This window comes from Hyperolius riggenbachi, chromosome 6 (genome assembly GCF_040937935.1).
Source record: "Hyperolius riggenbachi isolate aHypRig1 chromosome 6, aHypRig1.pri, whole genome shotgun sequence".
Lineage (NCBI taxonomy): Eukaryota > Metazoa > Chordata > Amphibia > Anura > Hyperoliidae > Hyperolius > Hyperolius riggenbachi.
In genome coordinates, this window is record NC_090651.1 from 271,829,996 (window position 1) to 271,844,922 (window position 14,927).

The 14,927-nt window shown below is 45.5% G+C and overlaps 2 protein-coding genes across 2 annotated transcripts in view; one reads left to right on the plus strand and one right to left on the minus strand.

Moving 5' to 3' along the window:
• ATP5MG (ATP synthase membrane subunit g) overlaps positions 1-9,452 on the minus strand; it is a 29,058-nt gene extending 19,606 nt beyond the window's left edge. The window contains exon 1 of the mRNA XM_068240854.1: positions 9,269-9,452. Coding sequence (XP_068096955.1) covers positions 9,269-9,332 — 64 coding nt within the window. The 5' untranslated portion in view covers positions 9,333-9,452. The remainder of the gene's footprint in view (positions 1-9,268) is intronic.
• LOC137521506 (phosphatidylinositol 4-kinase type 2-beta-like) overlaps positions 9,452-14,927 on the plus strand; it is a 30,627-nt gene continuing 25,151 nt past the window's right edge. Inside the window, exon 1 of the mRNA XM_068240853.1 lies at positions 9,452-10,077. Coding sequence (XP_068096954.1) covers positions 9,801-10,077 — 277 coding nt within the window. The 5' untranslated portion in view covers positions 9,452-9,800. The remainder of the gene's footprint in view (positions 10,078-14,927) is intronic.

The following is a 14,927-nucleotide window of genomic DNA, read 5'->3' on the forward strand; positions in this document are numbered from 1 at the left end:
TATAAAATGTACAAACTCCACCTCCATCTCAATTGTTGCTATGGACTGACACTTTTTTCAAAGTAGCAATCTGTGACAAAGAGGTGTTGGAAAAATACACCAATTTACACTGAAACCACCAACTTTTTCTACTTTCAAAATGAGGGAATATCATTAGGACATTAAAAATGCAGCAATCAAGTAGATTTCTTCTATATTTATATAGCAAAAATTGATGACGACAACTGGAAGTAACGATAAACCTTAAAAGCACCACTAATCGTTCCTTTTATAGATCTGCTGTAATGACTCAACTTTTATAATGATAATCTGAGTGCCAGGTTTTCAAAGGCAGCAATACTTGTGTGGCTTTAAAGTGAACCGTAACTGGAAGAAAAAAAAAAAAATTTTTAATTTACCTGGGGCCTCATCCAGCCCCCTGCAGCCGTCCTGTGCCCGTGGCATGCCAAACCGATCCTCCTTTCCCCCACCGCAGCTCAGTTTCAATTCTGATGACTGATCAGTCGGCAGCCCACTACGCTTGCATCCTCGTACACGTTCACTTTGGCGAGCGCGTCCTGCTCAGGTGCAGTAAGAAAGAACATCCTACTGCGCAAAACACGCTCGCCTACGTGATCACATAAGAGGATTCGTGTGGCCCTGGCCGCAGAGTGGACAACTGACTGATCAGTCGGTAGAATTGGAACTGAGTGGGAGAATGGAGGATTGGTTTGGCACAAAGCGGGAACAGGGGGCAGGTCAAAACCCCGGGTAAGTGAAATTTTTTTGTTTTATTTTCAGTGAAGGTTCACTTTAAAGGACCACTGTCGCAACAATCTTAAAATGCTATAATTAAACATACAGTATACAGATAAGAAGTATGCTTCTTCCAGATATAAATGAGCCATAATTTACTTGTTTTCCCTATGTTGCTGTCACTTACGGTATGTAGTAGAAATCTGACAGAACCAACATCTCTACTGCCTAATACTATGGGACATCTGTAGCTACCTATGACAGGAAAGGGTAGTAAGGGAGAAGTGATAGCTGGGCCAGCCAGAACACATTCGGTGTGATTCAGCGGGGTTTGTAGGCTCATGTAGGGTGAAGTCTACGGTGCCAGGACATCTGTGCCTATACAGTGGAGGAAATAATTATTTGACCCCTCACTGATTTTGTAAGTTTGTCCAATGACAAAGAAATGAAAAGTCTCAGAACAGTATCATTTCAATGGTAGGTTTATTTTAACAGTGGCAGATAGCACATCAAAAGGAAAATCGACAAAATAACCTTAAATAAAAGATAGCAACTGATTTGCATTTCATTGAGTGAAATACGTTTTTGAACCCTCTAACAATAAAAGACTTAAAGAGGAACTCCAGTGAAAATAATTTAATATAAAAAAGGTGCTTAATTTTTACAATAATTATGTATACATGATTTAGTCAGAGTTTGCTCATTGTAAAATCTTTCCTCTCCCAGATTCACATTCTGAAATGTATTACATGGTGACATTGTTACTGTGGGCAGATTATGTAGCTGTTCTGGCTTTAACAGACAGCTATAAACAGCCATTTCCTGTGTGTGTCATTGTTACATTGTGGCAGTTTGCCCAGAGTACCGTACGGTACCAGAGCCTCTTGTGGGAGGGGTTTCAGCACAAAATCAGTCATACAGCGCCCCCTGATGGTCTGTTTGTGAAAATCATTATATTTTTCATGTAAAAGTGGGTATCAGCTACTGATTGGGATAAAGTTCAATTCTTGGTCGGAGTTTCTCTTTAATACTTAGTGGAAAAACCCTTGTTTGCAAGCACAGAGGTCAAACGTTTCTTGTAATTGATGACCAAGTTTGCACACATTTTAGGAGGAATGTTGGTCCACTCCTCTTTGCAGATCATCTCTAAATCCCTAAGATTTCGAGGCTGTCTCTGTGCAACTCTGAGCTTGAGCTCCCTCCATAGGTTTTCTATTGGATTAAGGTCCGGAGACTGACTAGGCCACTCCATGACCTTAATGTGCTTCTTCTTGGGCCACTCCTTTGTTGCCTTTGCTGTATGTTTTTGGTCATTGTCGTGCTGGAACACCCATCCACGACCCATTTTCAGTTTCCTGGCAGAGGGAAGGAGGTTGTCGTTCAGGATTTCACGATACATGGCTCCGTCCATTTTCCAGTTAATGCGATTAAGTTGTCCTGTGCCCTTAGTAGAAAAACACCCAAAGCAAAATGTTTCCACCCCCATGCTTGACGGTGGGGACGGTGTTTTGGGGGTCATAGGCAGCATTTTTCTTCCTCCAAACACAGCGAGTTGAGTTAATGCCAAAGAGCTCTATTTTGGTCTCATCAGACCACAGCACATTCTCCCAGTCACTCACAGAATCATTCAGGTGTTCATTGGCAAACTTCAGACGGGCCTGCACATGTGCCTTCTTGAGCAGGGGGACCTTGCGAGCCCTGCAGGATTTTAATCCATTGCGGTGTGATGTGTTTCCAATGGTTTTCTTGGTGACTGTGGTCCCTGCTAATTTCTCAGAACCATTGACACCCCACGAGGTGAGATCTTGCGTGGAGCCCCACAGCGAGGTCGATTGATGGTCATTTTGTGCTACTTCCATTTCACGAACAATCGCACCAACAGTTGTCGCCTTCTCTCCCAGCTTCTTGTTAATGGTTTTGTAGCCCATTCCAGCCTTGTGCAGGTCTACAATTTTGTCTCTGACATCCTTGGACAGCTCTTTGGTCTTTCCCATGTTGGAGAGTTTGGAGTCTGCTTGATTGATTGATTCTGTGGACAGGTGTCTTTTATACAGGTGACTAGTTAAGACAGGTGTCCTTAATGAGGGTGACTAATTGAATAGAAGTGTCTAACCACTCTGTGGGAGCCAGAACTCTTAATGGTTGGTAGGGGTTCAAAAACTTATTTCACTCAATGAAATGCAAATCAGTTGCTATCTTTTATTTAAGGTTTTCCATATGTTTCCATGGCAGCACAGTCGGGTTAAGTCCCCACCCACTTGACCCCTATAGGACCATCCTATAAATTTCTCCCTTTAGCTCCCCCCCCTTGTAATCTTTTTGTCCTCGTATCACCTTGGCTCTTAGGATCATCCTGCTGCTGAACAAGAAAGTTTATCTACCAACTCCCTCTCTTTTACCTTCCATCAGGTCTGGCCTCGCCTGCATGAAGTCCCCAGCACAGAGTTTAAACAACTCACCGCTCGGGGAAGATACCGCTTCTGGCCGCGGTGTGGAGATGGTAAGGTAAACCCTTCATGTGTCTCCTGCACGTATGTCGTACGGCGTACATGTGGCTCCTACTTCCGCGTAGACGCGGTGGGCGGAGCGGCGTGCGCTCCATCTGCGTCCCACTGCTGCTGCTTCCGCCTACTTCCGGATTCCGCCCGGCGGTGACGTCTGCCGGTCTTAGCCTATGGCTGCGCAATGCGTCCACCCTCCTCCCTCGTCCTCAGTCACGTGAGCGCAATGGAGTAGAGCGCCCGTGATTGGTGGAGAGATGAGGGGAGGGTTATTTAAACCTGTCTGCACTACCTTAGCGTGGTTGCAGTATGGAGGACACTTTGCAGGACTACGCTGCGGAACTGCTGCTGCAGGAACAAGGTTTTCCCTACATTGTTTCTGGTAGAATATATATATATATATATATATATATATATATATATATATATATATATATATATATATATATATATATATATATATATATATATATATATATATATATATGTTATATATTTGTTTTCTTTCCTGCTCCTACCTTGTGGATACATATTCAAGGCGTTTTTTCTCTTACAGCAGATGCTGTAGGGATGGAGCAAGAGCAGCCACATACAAGTGACCAGTCTAGAGCTATTAGGTAGGAAGGGGGGGAGTTGAGGTGTGAGTATATTTCTTTTTCAGGAGAGTGCTGAACTGACATCTGCTCTTATGTCTCAACAGCCCTATTAAAGAGACAGAGCACAGATCAAGCAGATCGGATCGACGACAGTCAAGATCACGATCTTGCCAACGCAAGGGAGCAAGGAAAACTCATTCTAGATCACGGAGTAGATCACGCTCTAGAAGGCGCTCATCACCCAGGAGACATCATTACAGTAGATCTCCTAGCAGACATTACTCATCCAGGAAAAAGTGCTGGGCATGTGGCGATTACGCCTTACCTGGAAAATTAGTATGTCACTCCTGCTTTCAAACAATGGCGAGAGAACAGGAACCACCTAAAGATATAGCTGCGATGATCAAAGAGGCAGTACAGGAATCAAAGAACACGTATATCGCTTCCTTACCACCTAACCAACCACCTCAGTCGGAATCAATAACAACACAGCCGGGGCCATCACACTCGGATACGGAGACAGATTCTGCCGAAATAGGATTCAACTTCAACCTAGTACAACCATATATAACTGCCATCAGAGAGGCTATAGAATGGCAAGATGAACAAGAACCGTCGACAAGTAGTCAGAGAGAATACTATGCACATTTGAAAAAAATCAGTGAAACCATTTCCTCTAATGGAGGTAATTCACGAATTAATGATAGAGGAATGGAAGAAAACAGACAAGAAGACTATTCTATCTAACAGATTCAATAAACTCTATCCCATGGAGGAGGCCAAGTTAAAAGCATTAGACGAACCTCCAAAAGTGGACGCCTCTGTAGTCGGTCTAGCTAAGCACGTAACGCTACCCAGAGATGATGCCGCTTCTTTTAAAGATCCTATGGAAAGGAAAATTGATGCAGAATTCAAAAGATCTTATATGTCTTCAGGAAGTGCATGTAAACCGGCGATAGCCTTGACATCCGTGGCGGAGGCCTTAAAAGTATGGATACAGAATATCGAAGAGGTATTGAGATCTGACACAGATAGGGACACCATTATTTCTGCCCTCGATGACGTTAAGTTAACAGCCGATTTCGTAGGAGAAGCAGCTGTGGACGTTTTGAAATGCTCTACAAGATCCATGCTCCATGCTGTTATGGCCAAAAGAGCGTTGTGGCTGAAAAGCTGGTCTGCGGATTCCAATTCAAAGCAGGATTGGTGTAAGATTCCGTATGATGGAAAAAACTTATTCGGTGAGGAGATGGATGCAGCCATCAAAAAGGTAACTGGAGGCAAATCAGGGCTAATCCCACAAGACCGCAAGAATAGAAGGCCCACGTTTCAGAGAAACACTTACCAAACCAGATACAGAAGCAATATATCTTATAGACCTACTCGTGATTTCAAGAAGAATTGGCAGAGTTCCCAATCTACACTCTTGAAATTGAATCGACAAAAGAAAGCCGGACAGTCCACAGCCTCCCAGAAGTCGTTTTGATGTCCCGCCCGTCCAGGCATCACCAGTGGGTGGCAGACTTCAGGCCTTCAGAAATGTCTGGACGGAGGAGATCAACGACCAATGGGTAAAACAGACGATAACGCAAGGACATCAGTGGAAATTCAAGCATATACCTCCAGAGATGTTCATTCGCACAAAAATACCGGTAAACAAGGACAAGAGCGAAATCCTATGGGAATATGTAAAGGAATTAATTATGAAGGAAGCCGTAATGGAAGTCCCACTCGAAGAGAGAGGATTATGAGTCTACTCACCTCTTTTCTTCGTGAAGAAAAAGACAGGAGACTTGAGGCCTGTAATGGATCTCAGACATCTCAATTCTTTCATAATCACAGAACACTTCAAGATGGAAACGTTACAGACCATTGTGAAAGTATTACTTATCAACGACTGGGCACTTTCAATAGATCTGGAGGACGCATATCTGCATATTCCAATTCACGCAGACTACCAGAGATACTTGAGGTTCGCAATAGGGGATTTACATCTACAATTCACATGTCTTCCTTTCGGAATCTCGACTGCTCCCAGAACTTTCTCGAAGGTCCTATTAGCAATGATAGAAACATTAAGAATCAAGGGGCTCAGGCTACATCACTACCTGGACGACCTGTTATTACTACACCAGGATCAAGAAGTCATAAGTCAACACAAACACCTACTGCTGTCAGAATTACAGAGATTCGGTTGGAAGATAAACTTCCCCAAGAGTCAACTAGAGCCGACAAGGGACATCTTGTTTCTAGGGGCACGTCTCCAGACGGAACACAACACGATCAGTCTACCAGAACAAAAGAAACTAAAGATTCAGTCACTAATAGAGTATGTTAAGCAACACTGTAATAACAGCAAAGCAGTGCCTCAGTCTACTGGGAACTTTAACATCTACTATCCCGATGGGCACAATGGCATACCAGACAGTGGCAGGCGGGACTCCTGCGCCAGTGGCGGAAAAGACATCTGGACCAGCCAATCATGATAACGCAACAGATGCGAGACAGTCTGTTCTGGTGGCTAAAAGGAGACAACCTGTCAAAGCCATTACTTATCCAGCAACCAAAGAGGATCATACTCACCACCGACGCCAGCCAGAAGGGCTGGGGGGCGCATCTAGAATCATCCACAGTGCAGGGGTCTTGGAAGTCAAACAAGGAACACATACCGGCAAACATACTGGAAATCAGGGCAGCATTTCTGGCCCTCCTCAGTTTCAAAACCCAGATTCAGGGTGCAGATGTGACTTTACGTATGGACAATCTGACGGCAGTCGCATACATAAAAAAGCAGGGGGGGACAAGATCGAGGAGTCTCCTTCAGGAAGTTACTCCAATATTCACGTTTGCAGAGACTCACCTCAGAAGCCTGACAGCTATTCATATTCCAGGAATACAGAACATAACAGCGGATTACTTAAGCAGAACTCGAATAGACAACAACGAGTGGTTTCTGAACAACAGAATGTTCCAGTGGATATGCGAACAGTTTGGCGATCCAGAGATAGATTTGATGGCGACAAGCCACAACAACAAATGCGAAAGGTTTATGTCCAGATGGCAAACACCGAAGACAGAGGCAGTAGATGCGCTAGTGGCTCCGTGGATTTTCCACACAGCTTATGTGTTCCCTCCAGTCCCAGTGATTCAACGCTTACTACAGAGACTAACACAGGAGAATGTGACACTAATAGCAGTAATACCGTTCTGGCCGAGAAGGCCATGGTTCCCGCTTCTATGGCAATTGAAACAAGGAGAACCGCTACTATTACCAATAATACCGAACTTACTATCACAGGGACCGGTAGTCCACCCCAATCCAGCCATCCTAAAGTTAGCAGTATGGAGATTGAGAGGAGGAAGCTAGAATCGCTAGGATGTTCGACAGAGGTTATCCAAACTATCTTGAAAGCAAGGAAACCAACTACAAATGCTTCATACCAAAGAGTCTGGTCAAAATTCGAAGACTTCTCAGCACACCAGAAGATAGACCCTCTTAAACCACAAGTAACGGATATCTTACTTTTTCTCCAAACAGGATTACAAAAGGGCCTAGGCTACAATACACTCAAGGTACAAGTAACAGCCCTGTCAGCGTTAACAGATCAGAGGTGGGCATTACATCCCTTAGTGATCCAGTTCCTTAGAGGAGTAATCAAGCAGAAGCCACCGATTAAGACCTTCTTTCCGAAATGGGACTTGCCTTTAGTATTAGAGACGTTATCCAAACCTCCATATCACCCTGCAGAGGAATGCTCCCTTACACTTCTAACGCAAAAAGCAGCATTCTTAGTAGCTATAACATCCGCCAGAAGGGTGTCTGAACTACAAGCGTTAGGCTGCCGGGAACCCGCACTGACCTTCTATACAGATAGAGTGGTACTTAGGCCAATACAGCACTTTGTGCCTAAAGTGGCCTCTATCTATCACTTCAATCAAGAGTGGACATTACCAACTCTCTTTGAGGAATCCAATCCAGAACCTCATCCTTTAGATGTGGGGAATATACTCAAGACCTATATTGGAAAGACTAAGGACTTACGAAAAACTGACAGATTATTTATTATACCAGCAGGGTACAGGTCCGGCCAGCCTGCTTCATCACGGACTATAGCAAACTGGCTAATGAACACTATTCAAAGTGCATATAAAATTAACAATCTAGTACCTCCACAACAGGTAACAGCGCACTCTACAAGAGGCATGGCAGCTTCCTGGGCTGCATTTTGCAAAGTCTCTCCCGAAAAAATATGTCAAGCGGCCAATTGGTCGTCCTTAAATACTTTTATGAGACATTACAGGGTTGACCCTGCGGCCAACTCCACGTTACAATTTGGATCCAGTGTGTTAACTGCTAATTTGAGTTAATTAAACTTTCTTTCAGCATCACACTCATCCCTCCCTGTATTTTATTGCTAGCTATCTCCCGACTGTGCTGCCATGGAAACATATGGAATACGGAAAATTGGATACTAACCTGACGGTAATTTTCCTTTCCAGATGTGTCCATGGCAGCACAGGGCTCCCTCCCTAGATTCGGTGATTCGAGTCTAAGATTACAAGGGGGGGGAGCTAAAGGGAGAAATTTATAGGATGGTCCTATAGGGGTCAAGTGGGTGGGGACTTAACCCGACTGTGCTGCCATGGACACATCTGGAAAGGAAAATTACCGTCAGGTTAGTATCCAATTTTCCGTAATTTTTTCGATTTTCCTTTTGATGTGCTATCTGCCACTGTTAAAATAAACCTACCATTGAAATGATACTGTTCTGAGACTTTTCATTTCTTTGTCATTGGGCAAACTTACAAAATCAGTGAGGGGTCAAATAATTATTTCCTCCACTGTATATGTAAATCCAGGCCTGACCTACTGTGACAGCAACATGGGAGAAAAGTAATTTATGGCTCATTTAACTCTGTAAGAGACATGCTTATTTGTATGTGTTCAGGGGCGTAGCAATAGGGGGTGCAGAGGTAGCGACCGCATCGGGGCCCTTGGGCCAGAGGGGCCCCGAAGGGTCCACTCTCTATCACAGTATTTGCTCTCTATTGGTCCTGTGCTCATAATAATCACTTCTATAGATACTTTGATTAGTGGTAATCATTAACAAACTGTTCCCCATCCCCTTCTTGCACCTCTGACACTGTAGTTGCCATTGCAGGTTTCGGTGCGCCGTATCAATTAATATTTATAGAATGCTTGGGGGGCCCCATTGTAAAACTTGCATCGGGGCCCTCAGCTCCTTAGCTACGCCACTGTATGTGTTTACATATATTTTATATGTAAAGATTTTTAAGACAGAGGTCCTTTAAACTGGTTTGCACTTGCAGGTGTCCCTCTTTCCATTCCCAGACAACTAGGAGGTATGGTATATGGTTTGCCGGTGCATACCGGGCTATTAGGCCGCATAATGCGCAGGCATGCTCTAGTCTCACCGTTCACAAGCCCGGGGGTCTTGGTAACCACCGTCTTCACGAGTTTCTGGGCAGCCTGAGCCATGCTGACTGTCTGTCCTACTAGCGAAATGACCTCCCGGAAACAGACAAGCACCCACGGGAACTGCTAGACCGTCTCCCAATGTCACCCGCCCAGAACAAACGAGGAAGCCAAGCCTGCGGATAGAGCGTCGCTACATCACTGAAAAGGCGGAGCATATGCTGCCTCCAAATGACGTATGAAATAGTTGAGCAATCAGCGAATAGCAAATAGTTTTTGTCTCCACTGATCCGTAGCTCTCTAAGAAACAATTTCCGCCTTGTACGAATAAACCAGCAAGGCTATTGGTGATGTCGGTTGACGTTTAGAGGGCGTGGCATAACTGCAGCCAACGGCATAAGGCCTAGGTAGTACTTTGGCCAATAGTGTGAGATTGAATTCTGTCAGGGTGACGTGACTACCTGTTCCCCGAAGCTTGCAGTGTGCCGAATGGAAACACGGTAGTGGGGCTGCTGAGGGTGTGCTGGGGATATGGCTGAGAAAGCGCAAGTGGAGCGGAGCGACTCCCCGCCGTTGCTGGTCTTCCTGGAGACTGCAGAGGAAGCAGGTGAAGCGCAAGCTGGGGCGCAGCAAAACAAAGTTCTTCCAGGAAACGCTGTCAGGTTTTATACGGACCGGGTACGAGAGGAGGACGCGGGGGAAGAGGAGCCGCTGCTCAAGAGGTCCGATGTGAAGTCCCCCCAAGCCGCCAATAAGGGAAGAGTGCGCCTCAGTTCCTCTGACCGGGAGAGCCTGCTCAGCTGCTCTGGTAAATTGCAGGCCTGCTATGAAAACATGTGATTTTACTGATTACCTGTATGGAAGATGCCAGGTCAGCAGCTCAGCGAAACCTATTGGTTCTCTTGTCTGTGGGTTTATGGCTGTATGATGCTATCAGCATGACCCAGACTTCTGAGGAGTGGCATTTGGGCACCTAAAATGTTAAGGTGCCCATACACTCGTCAGATTGGCAGCAGATAGATAAGAAATGCATCTGATGATCTATCTGATGCGTTTTTAGAAATGGTTTTACCAGGATAGAATCCCAATAGATTTCATTTTGAAATCTATTGAAATTTGATCTGATGGCATTTTTTTGCCATCAGATTTCCATTAAAGAGAGTCTGAAGCGAGAATAAATCTCGCTTCAGACCTCATAAATAGCAGGGGCATGTGTGCCCCTGCTAAAACGCCGCTATAGCGCGGCTTAACGGGGGTCCCTTCACCCCCAAATCCCCCTCGATACACCGGGGGAGCGCTTCCTGGTTGGGGCAGGGCTAACCGCCGCAGCCCTGCCCCACGCGCGTCTGTCAGCGCGTATCTCCGCCTCTCCCCCGCCCCTCTCAGTCTTCCTTCACTGAGAGGGGCGGGGGAGAGGCGGCGATGCGCCGCTGACAGATGCGACTGGAGGCAGGGCTGCAGCCGTTAGCCCTGCCTCCAGGAAGAGACAGCCAGCGACCTTTTCACGACACACTTTTGCGGGGGGTGGGTTGGGGGTGAAGGGACCCCCGTTTAGCCGCGGGATAGCGGCGTTTTAGCAGGGGCACACGTGCCCCTGCTATTTATGAGCTCTGAAGCGAGATTTATTCTCGCTTCAGAGTCTCTTTAAGGCCAAAGCAAACTGATAAGCAATCTCATCAGATCGACCTAAATTTTCCACCCTGCCAGTTCGATGGAAATCCATCGAAATCGGCCATCGATCGGTCGATTGGCCAACCGATTTGCAAACGATCCATCGATCGGGATCGATCGGTCGGCCAGAAAATCGGCTGAGTGTATGGGCCCCTTTACCCTGCACATTTGATAGTGTAATTTTTTTTCCATGCATTAGAACATCAAAGCAGACATCTGATAAATGCAAACTGCTGGTGTCCTAAAGTGAGAGAGATATGGAGATTGACCTATTTGTTTTCTTTTAAACAAGCAAATGTTGGCTGTTCTGCTGATGCCTTTTTGGTGATCAGACCAGTAAAAGGGACAGAGAGGTACAGGTGATATGGGTATTGAAATAGGGATTGTCCTTTTAAAATGAGGGACGCTTGAGGTTTCTACATTGGAGATGGTCAATGAGATGCTGATACTGAGTTGATAGCAATTATCTAATAATGTATGCAGTTTGAAAATAGACCAATATAACACGCCTTGTGCTGCATTTTATTAGTAGATCTATAATCAAAAATTTTTTTGCATAACAACATTTTGCATATAAAACTCATAATTATCTTCTCACTGACCCTACCTACTCTTCATTAGCAGTATGTATAGATGACGGGCCTGTTTGAAGTAAACCCACATGAAAATCTGAAGCAGAACAACGCCTCAATAGGACAATAGTGGAAAGGTCTCTGTATCCAGTGAAAGCTTTGGCAGCTATCGAATTTAAGATAACCTTTTCTCTACATTCCTTATTAATGTATTTCATTCAGGCCCTGTTCACACTGATCAGTTGCGTGTCAGAATAATTCTGCATTGGCAACTTGCTGCCCATACAATACTATGGGGCTGTTCACAGTACTGCATTGTAACTAATCGCCTTATACTAACTCGCTGCATGCAGGCTTTGTATTAAACTCCTTGGGCCTGATTCACTAACCGGTGATAACCTAGTTAGCACGCCTAAAGGCTTTGGGCGTGCTAACTAGGGTGGTAAGTAGTTAACACGCACCAAGCTGAATCTGATCACGCGCAAAGGCTGGTGCGCGCAAAACGTCGCATCGGGTGCGACGAAAATGGCACATCCTATGCGCCCATTACTGTCTCACCCATGCGACGTTTAGGGCGCATCCAATGCGCCGTTATGGGCGCATAGGGTGTGCTGTTTTTGTCGCACCCGTTGCGCCATTTCACGCGCACCAGCCTTTGCGCGCTCAAAGCACATTTAGGCATGATAAGGGGCCTTTCACAAGCGTGCTAACAGTTAGCACCGCTTTGTGAATCAAGCCCCTTATGTCCAGTTTCCATTGCAGTTCAGTCATTATAACACGTTATGCAATTGACCACTGTGAACCCAGCCTAAATCTAAGTTGACAGTGATGAAATCTATTTCCTTCTTTTGCTGATAACCAGAATGAGAAAAAGTTCCCCTGGGGGGTACTCACCTCAGTATGGGGTACTCACCTCAGTAGGGGGAAGCCTCTGGACCTTATCGAGGCTTCCCTGTCCTCCTGTGTCCCACGGCCAATATTTACCTGTTCTGGCTCCAGCGGGGGCGCTGTTGCGGCTCTTCTGACGGAGATTGGCGAAAATAGCCGGTCTCCGTTGGGTCCACTCTACTGCGCAGGAGACTTGCGCCTGAGCAGTAGAGCGGCCCGACGGAGATTGGCTATTTTCACCTATCTACGTGGGAAGAGCGGATACTGCGCTGGAGCCAAAAGGTAAATATTTACATCGCCACCGCTCAGGGAGCATTTTCTCCGTCGCCGTGGGACCGAGGAGGACGAGGGAAGCCTCAATAGGAACCAGAGGCTTCCCCCACCTGAGGTGATTACCCCCCCCCCCCCCTCCCCCCAGGGGAGTTTTTTTCATTAAAGATTTTCTTTAACGTTCCAACTAAAAGTAGAAAAGAAACAGCACTGCTAGTTTTGACTGGTTCAGCACAGCCCTGAGAATATTACATCCTTTTGGTACTAGTGGTATGTGAGGCTGTTTCCTCTGTTAGGTGCCCATCTTTCATATTGGCTAAGACTGATGCTCTGCTTCTGCCTCCAGTTCTAGCTTCCACTCACTAATGCTTGGTAGTGCCATCTGGTTTTTGTGGTATGCTTGGTCTGATGTTGAAACAGAGACACGTTCCTAACTGACACTGAGATGGGCAACCTGGAATAGAGGAGGCTGCATGCTGCACTACACACTGCAGTGTTCTTCCCAGAAATGATTTTTAGCCGGGTGGCATGAAAAAGTAACTGGGTGGAGCGAGATGAGAGAATGCGGGGCTGGTGCTTTTCTGCACAAATCTTCTTACAGCAGAGGAGGAGGTGAGTGAATGACGGCCGAGTGCTTACCAAAACTAGCTGGGTGTAACACCCAGCTAAAAGAGGGGAGAACACTGAGTGCAAAATGGCATTGGTCTGTTAAAACCTGTCGAGCTGTGCTGATTAGCGCTAGCCCTGCTGTTTCTTTTTCCCTCCTTTAGCCAAACTTTAATTACTTTTAGGGCCCATTCACACCTGAGCGGGAATCGCGCGATTCCCGCTCATGGCAAACCGCTACACATTGTAGCAAGTGGCAGTGTTCTCACTGCCACGTTTGTGGTTAGCGATAACCACAAACGCGCTGCATGCAGCGGTTTGCAGCAATTTGCGTTTCCTAATCGCGATCGCTCCAAAACCGCCGCAGTGTCCAGTATTTTTTTTTCCCCGTGTTAATCGTGGAAAAATTACTCCCGCAAGTTTTGCGATTATAGGTGTGAACGGGCCCTCATGCCTGGTACACACCATGCAGTTTCCTGTCAGATAGACTGGCCAAATCGATTACTTCTGACAGGTCCAATCATTTTTCTGATCACGTCTATACAAATATAATATAAGACTAACTATATAATAGAATTTTTTTTTTTTGTGTAAGGATTATATATTTTCACTGAGATAAGGTACTGGCAGTAAGGGAAGATCAGACTTTATGCTAGGTATACACCATACAATTTTCTGGCAGATTTGCCTGCCAGATCGATTTATTTCCAACATGTCCGTTCTGATTTTTGGTTAACTTTTTTTGATTTTTCTGACCGATTTTTCATAGAAGTGAATGGAAATGGATCGTAAAATCAATTGAAATTCAGATAGGACATGTTGGAAATAATCAGTGTGGCAGGTAAATCTGCCAGAAAATTGTATGGTGTGTACCTAGCATAAGGCTCATACACACCTACCAACTATCTTCCAAACTTTTGGAAGATGAGCTGGGTGGGTGTACAGCTGACAGACAACCAGATGACCAACTGATAACAAGTTGTTTGCCAGATCCAACTGGTGGATCAATCTCCCCAACTATCGGGCAGGCTGGAATGTGTGTACAAGTCTTTTGAACAACTTTGTTCAACAATCTCTCTACAATCTGGATTTAAGAAACACCACAGCTGTGAAACAGCCCTCATCCAAGTCTGCAACGATCTGCTCATGGCAAGGGACAGAGGGAAATGCTCCATCCTAATCCTGTTGGATCTCTCAGCGGCTTTTGATACAGTTGACCATGAAATCCTGCTTAACAGACTGCAGGAGTACTGTGGCATCAGTGGATCAGTCCTCCAGTGGTTCAGATCATTCCTGACTGACAGAACACAGAGTATCCCTAGGACCTATAATGTCCAAACCTGCACCTCTACAATTCGGAGTGCCACAAGGATCAATCCTATCCCCTCTGCTGTTTGCAATCTACATGTTGCCACTCGGTACACTTATCCAACGACATGGCCTGACGTACCACTGCTACGCCGATGACACACAGCTATACCTGTCCTTCAAACCTGGTGGAACAGACACTACCCCAAAAATAAACTCTTGCTTAGCTGAGCTTCAAGGAATGGATGAATGATAACTGGTTGAAACTGAATGCTGACAAAACGGAGGTCCTGTTTGTCCAAAGCCAGTGCTCGCCATCAAAACAGCTCTATCCTAAAGCAAC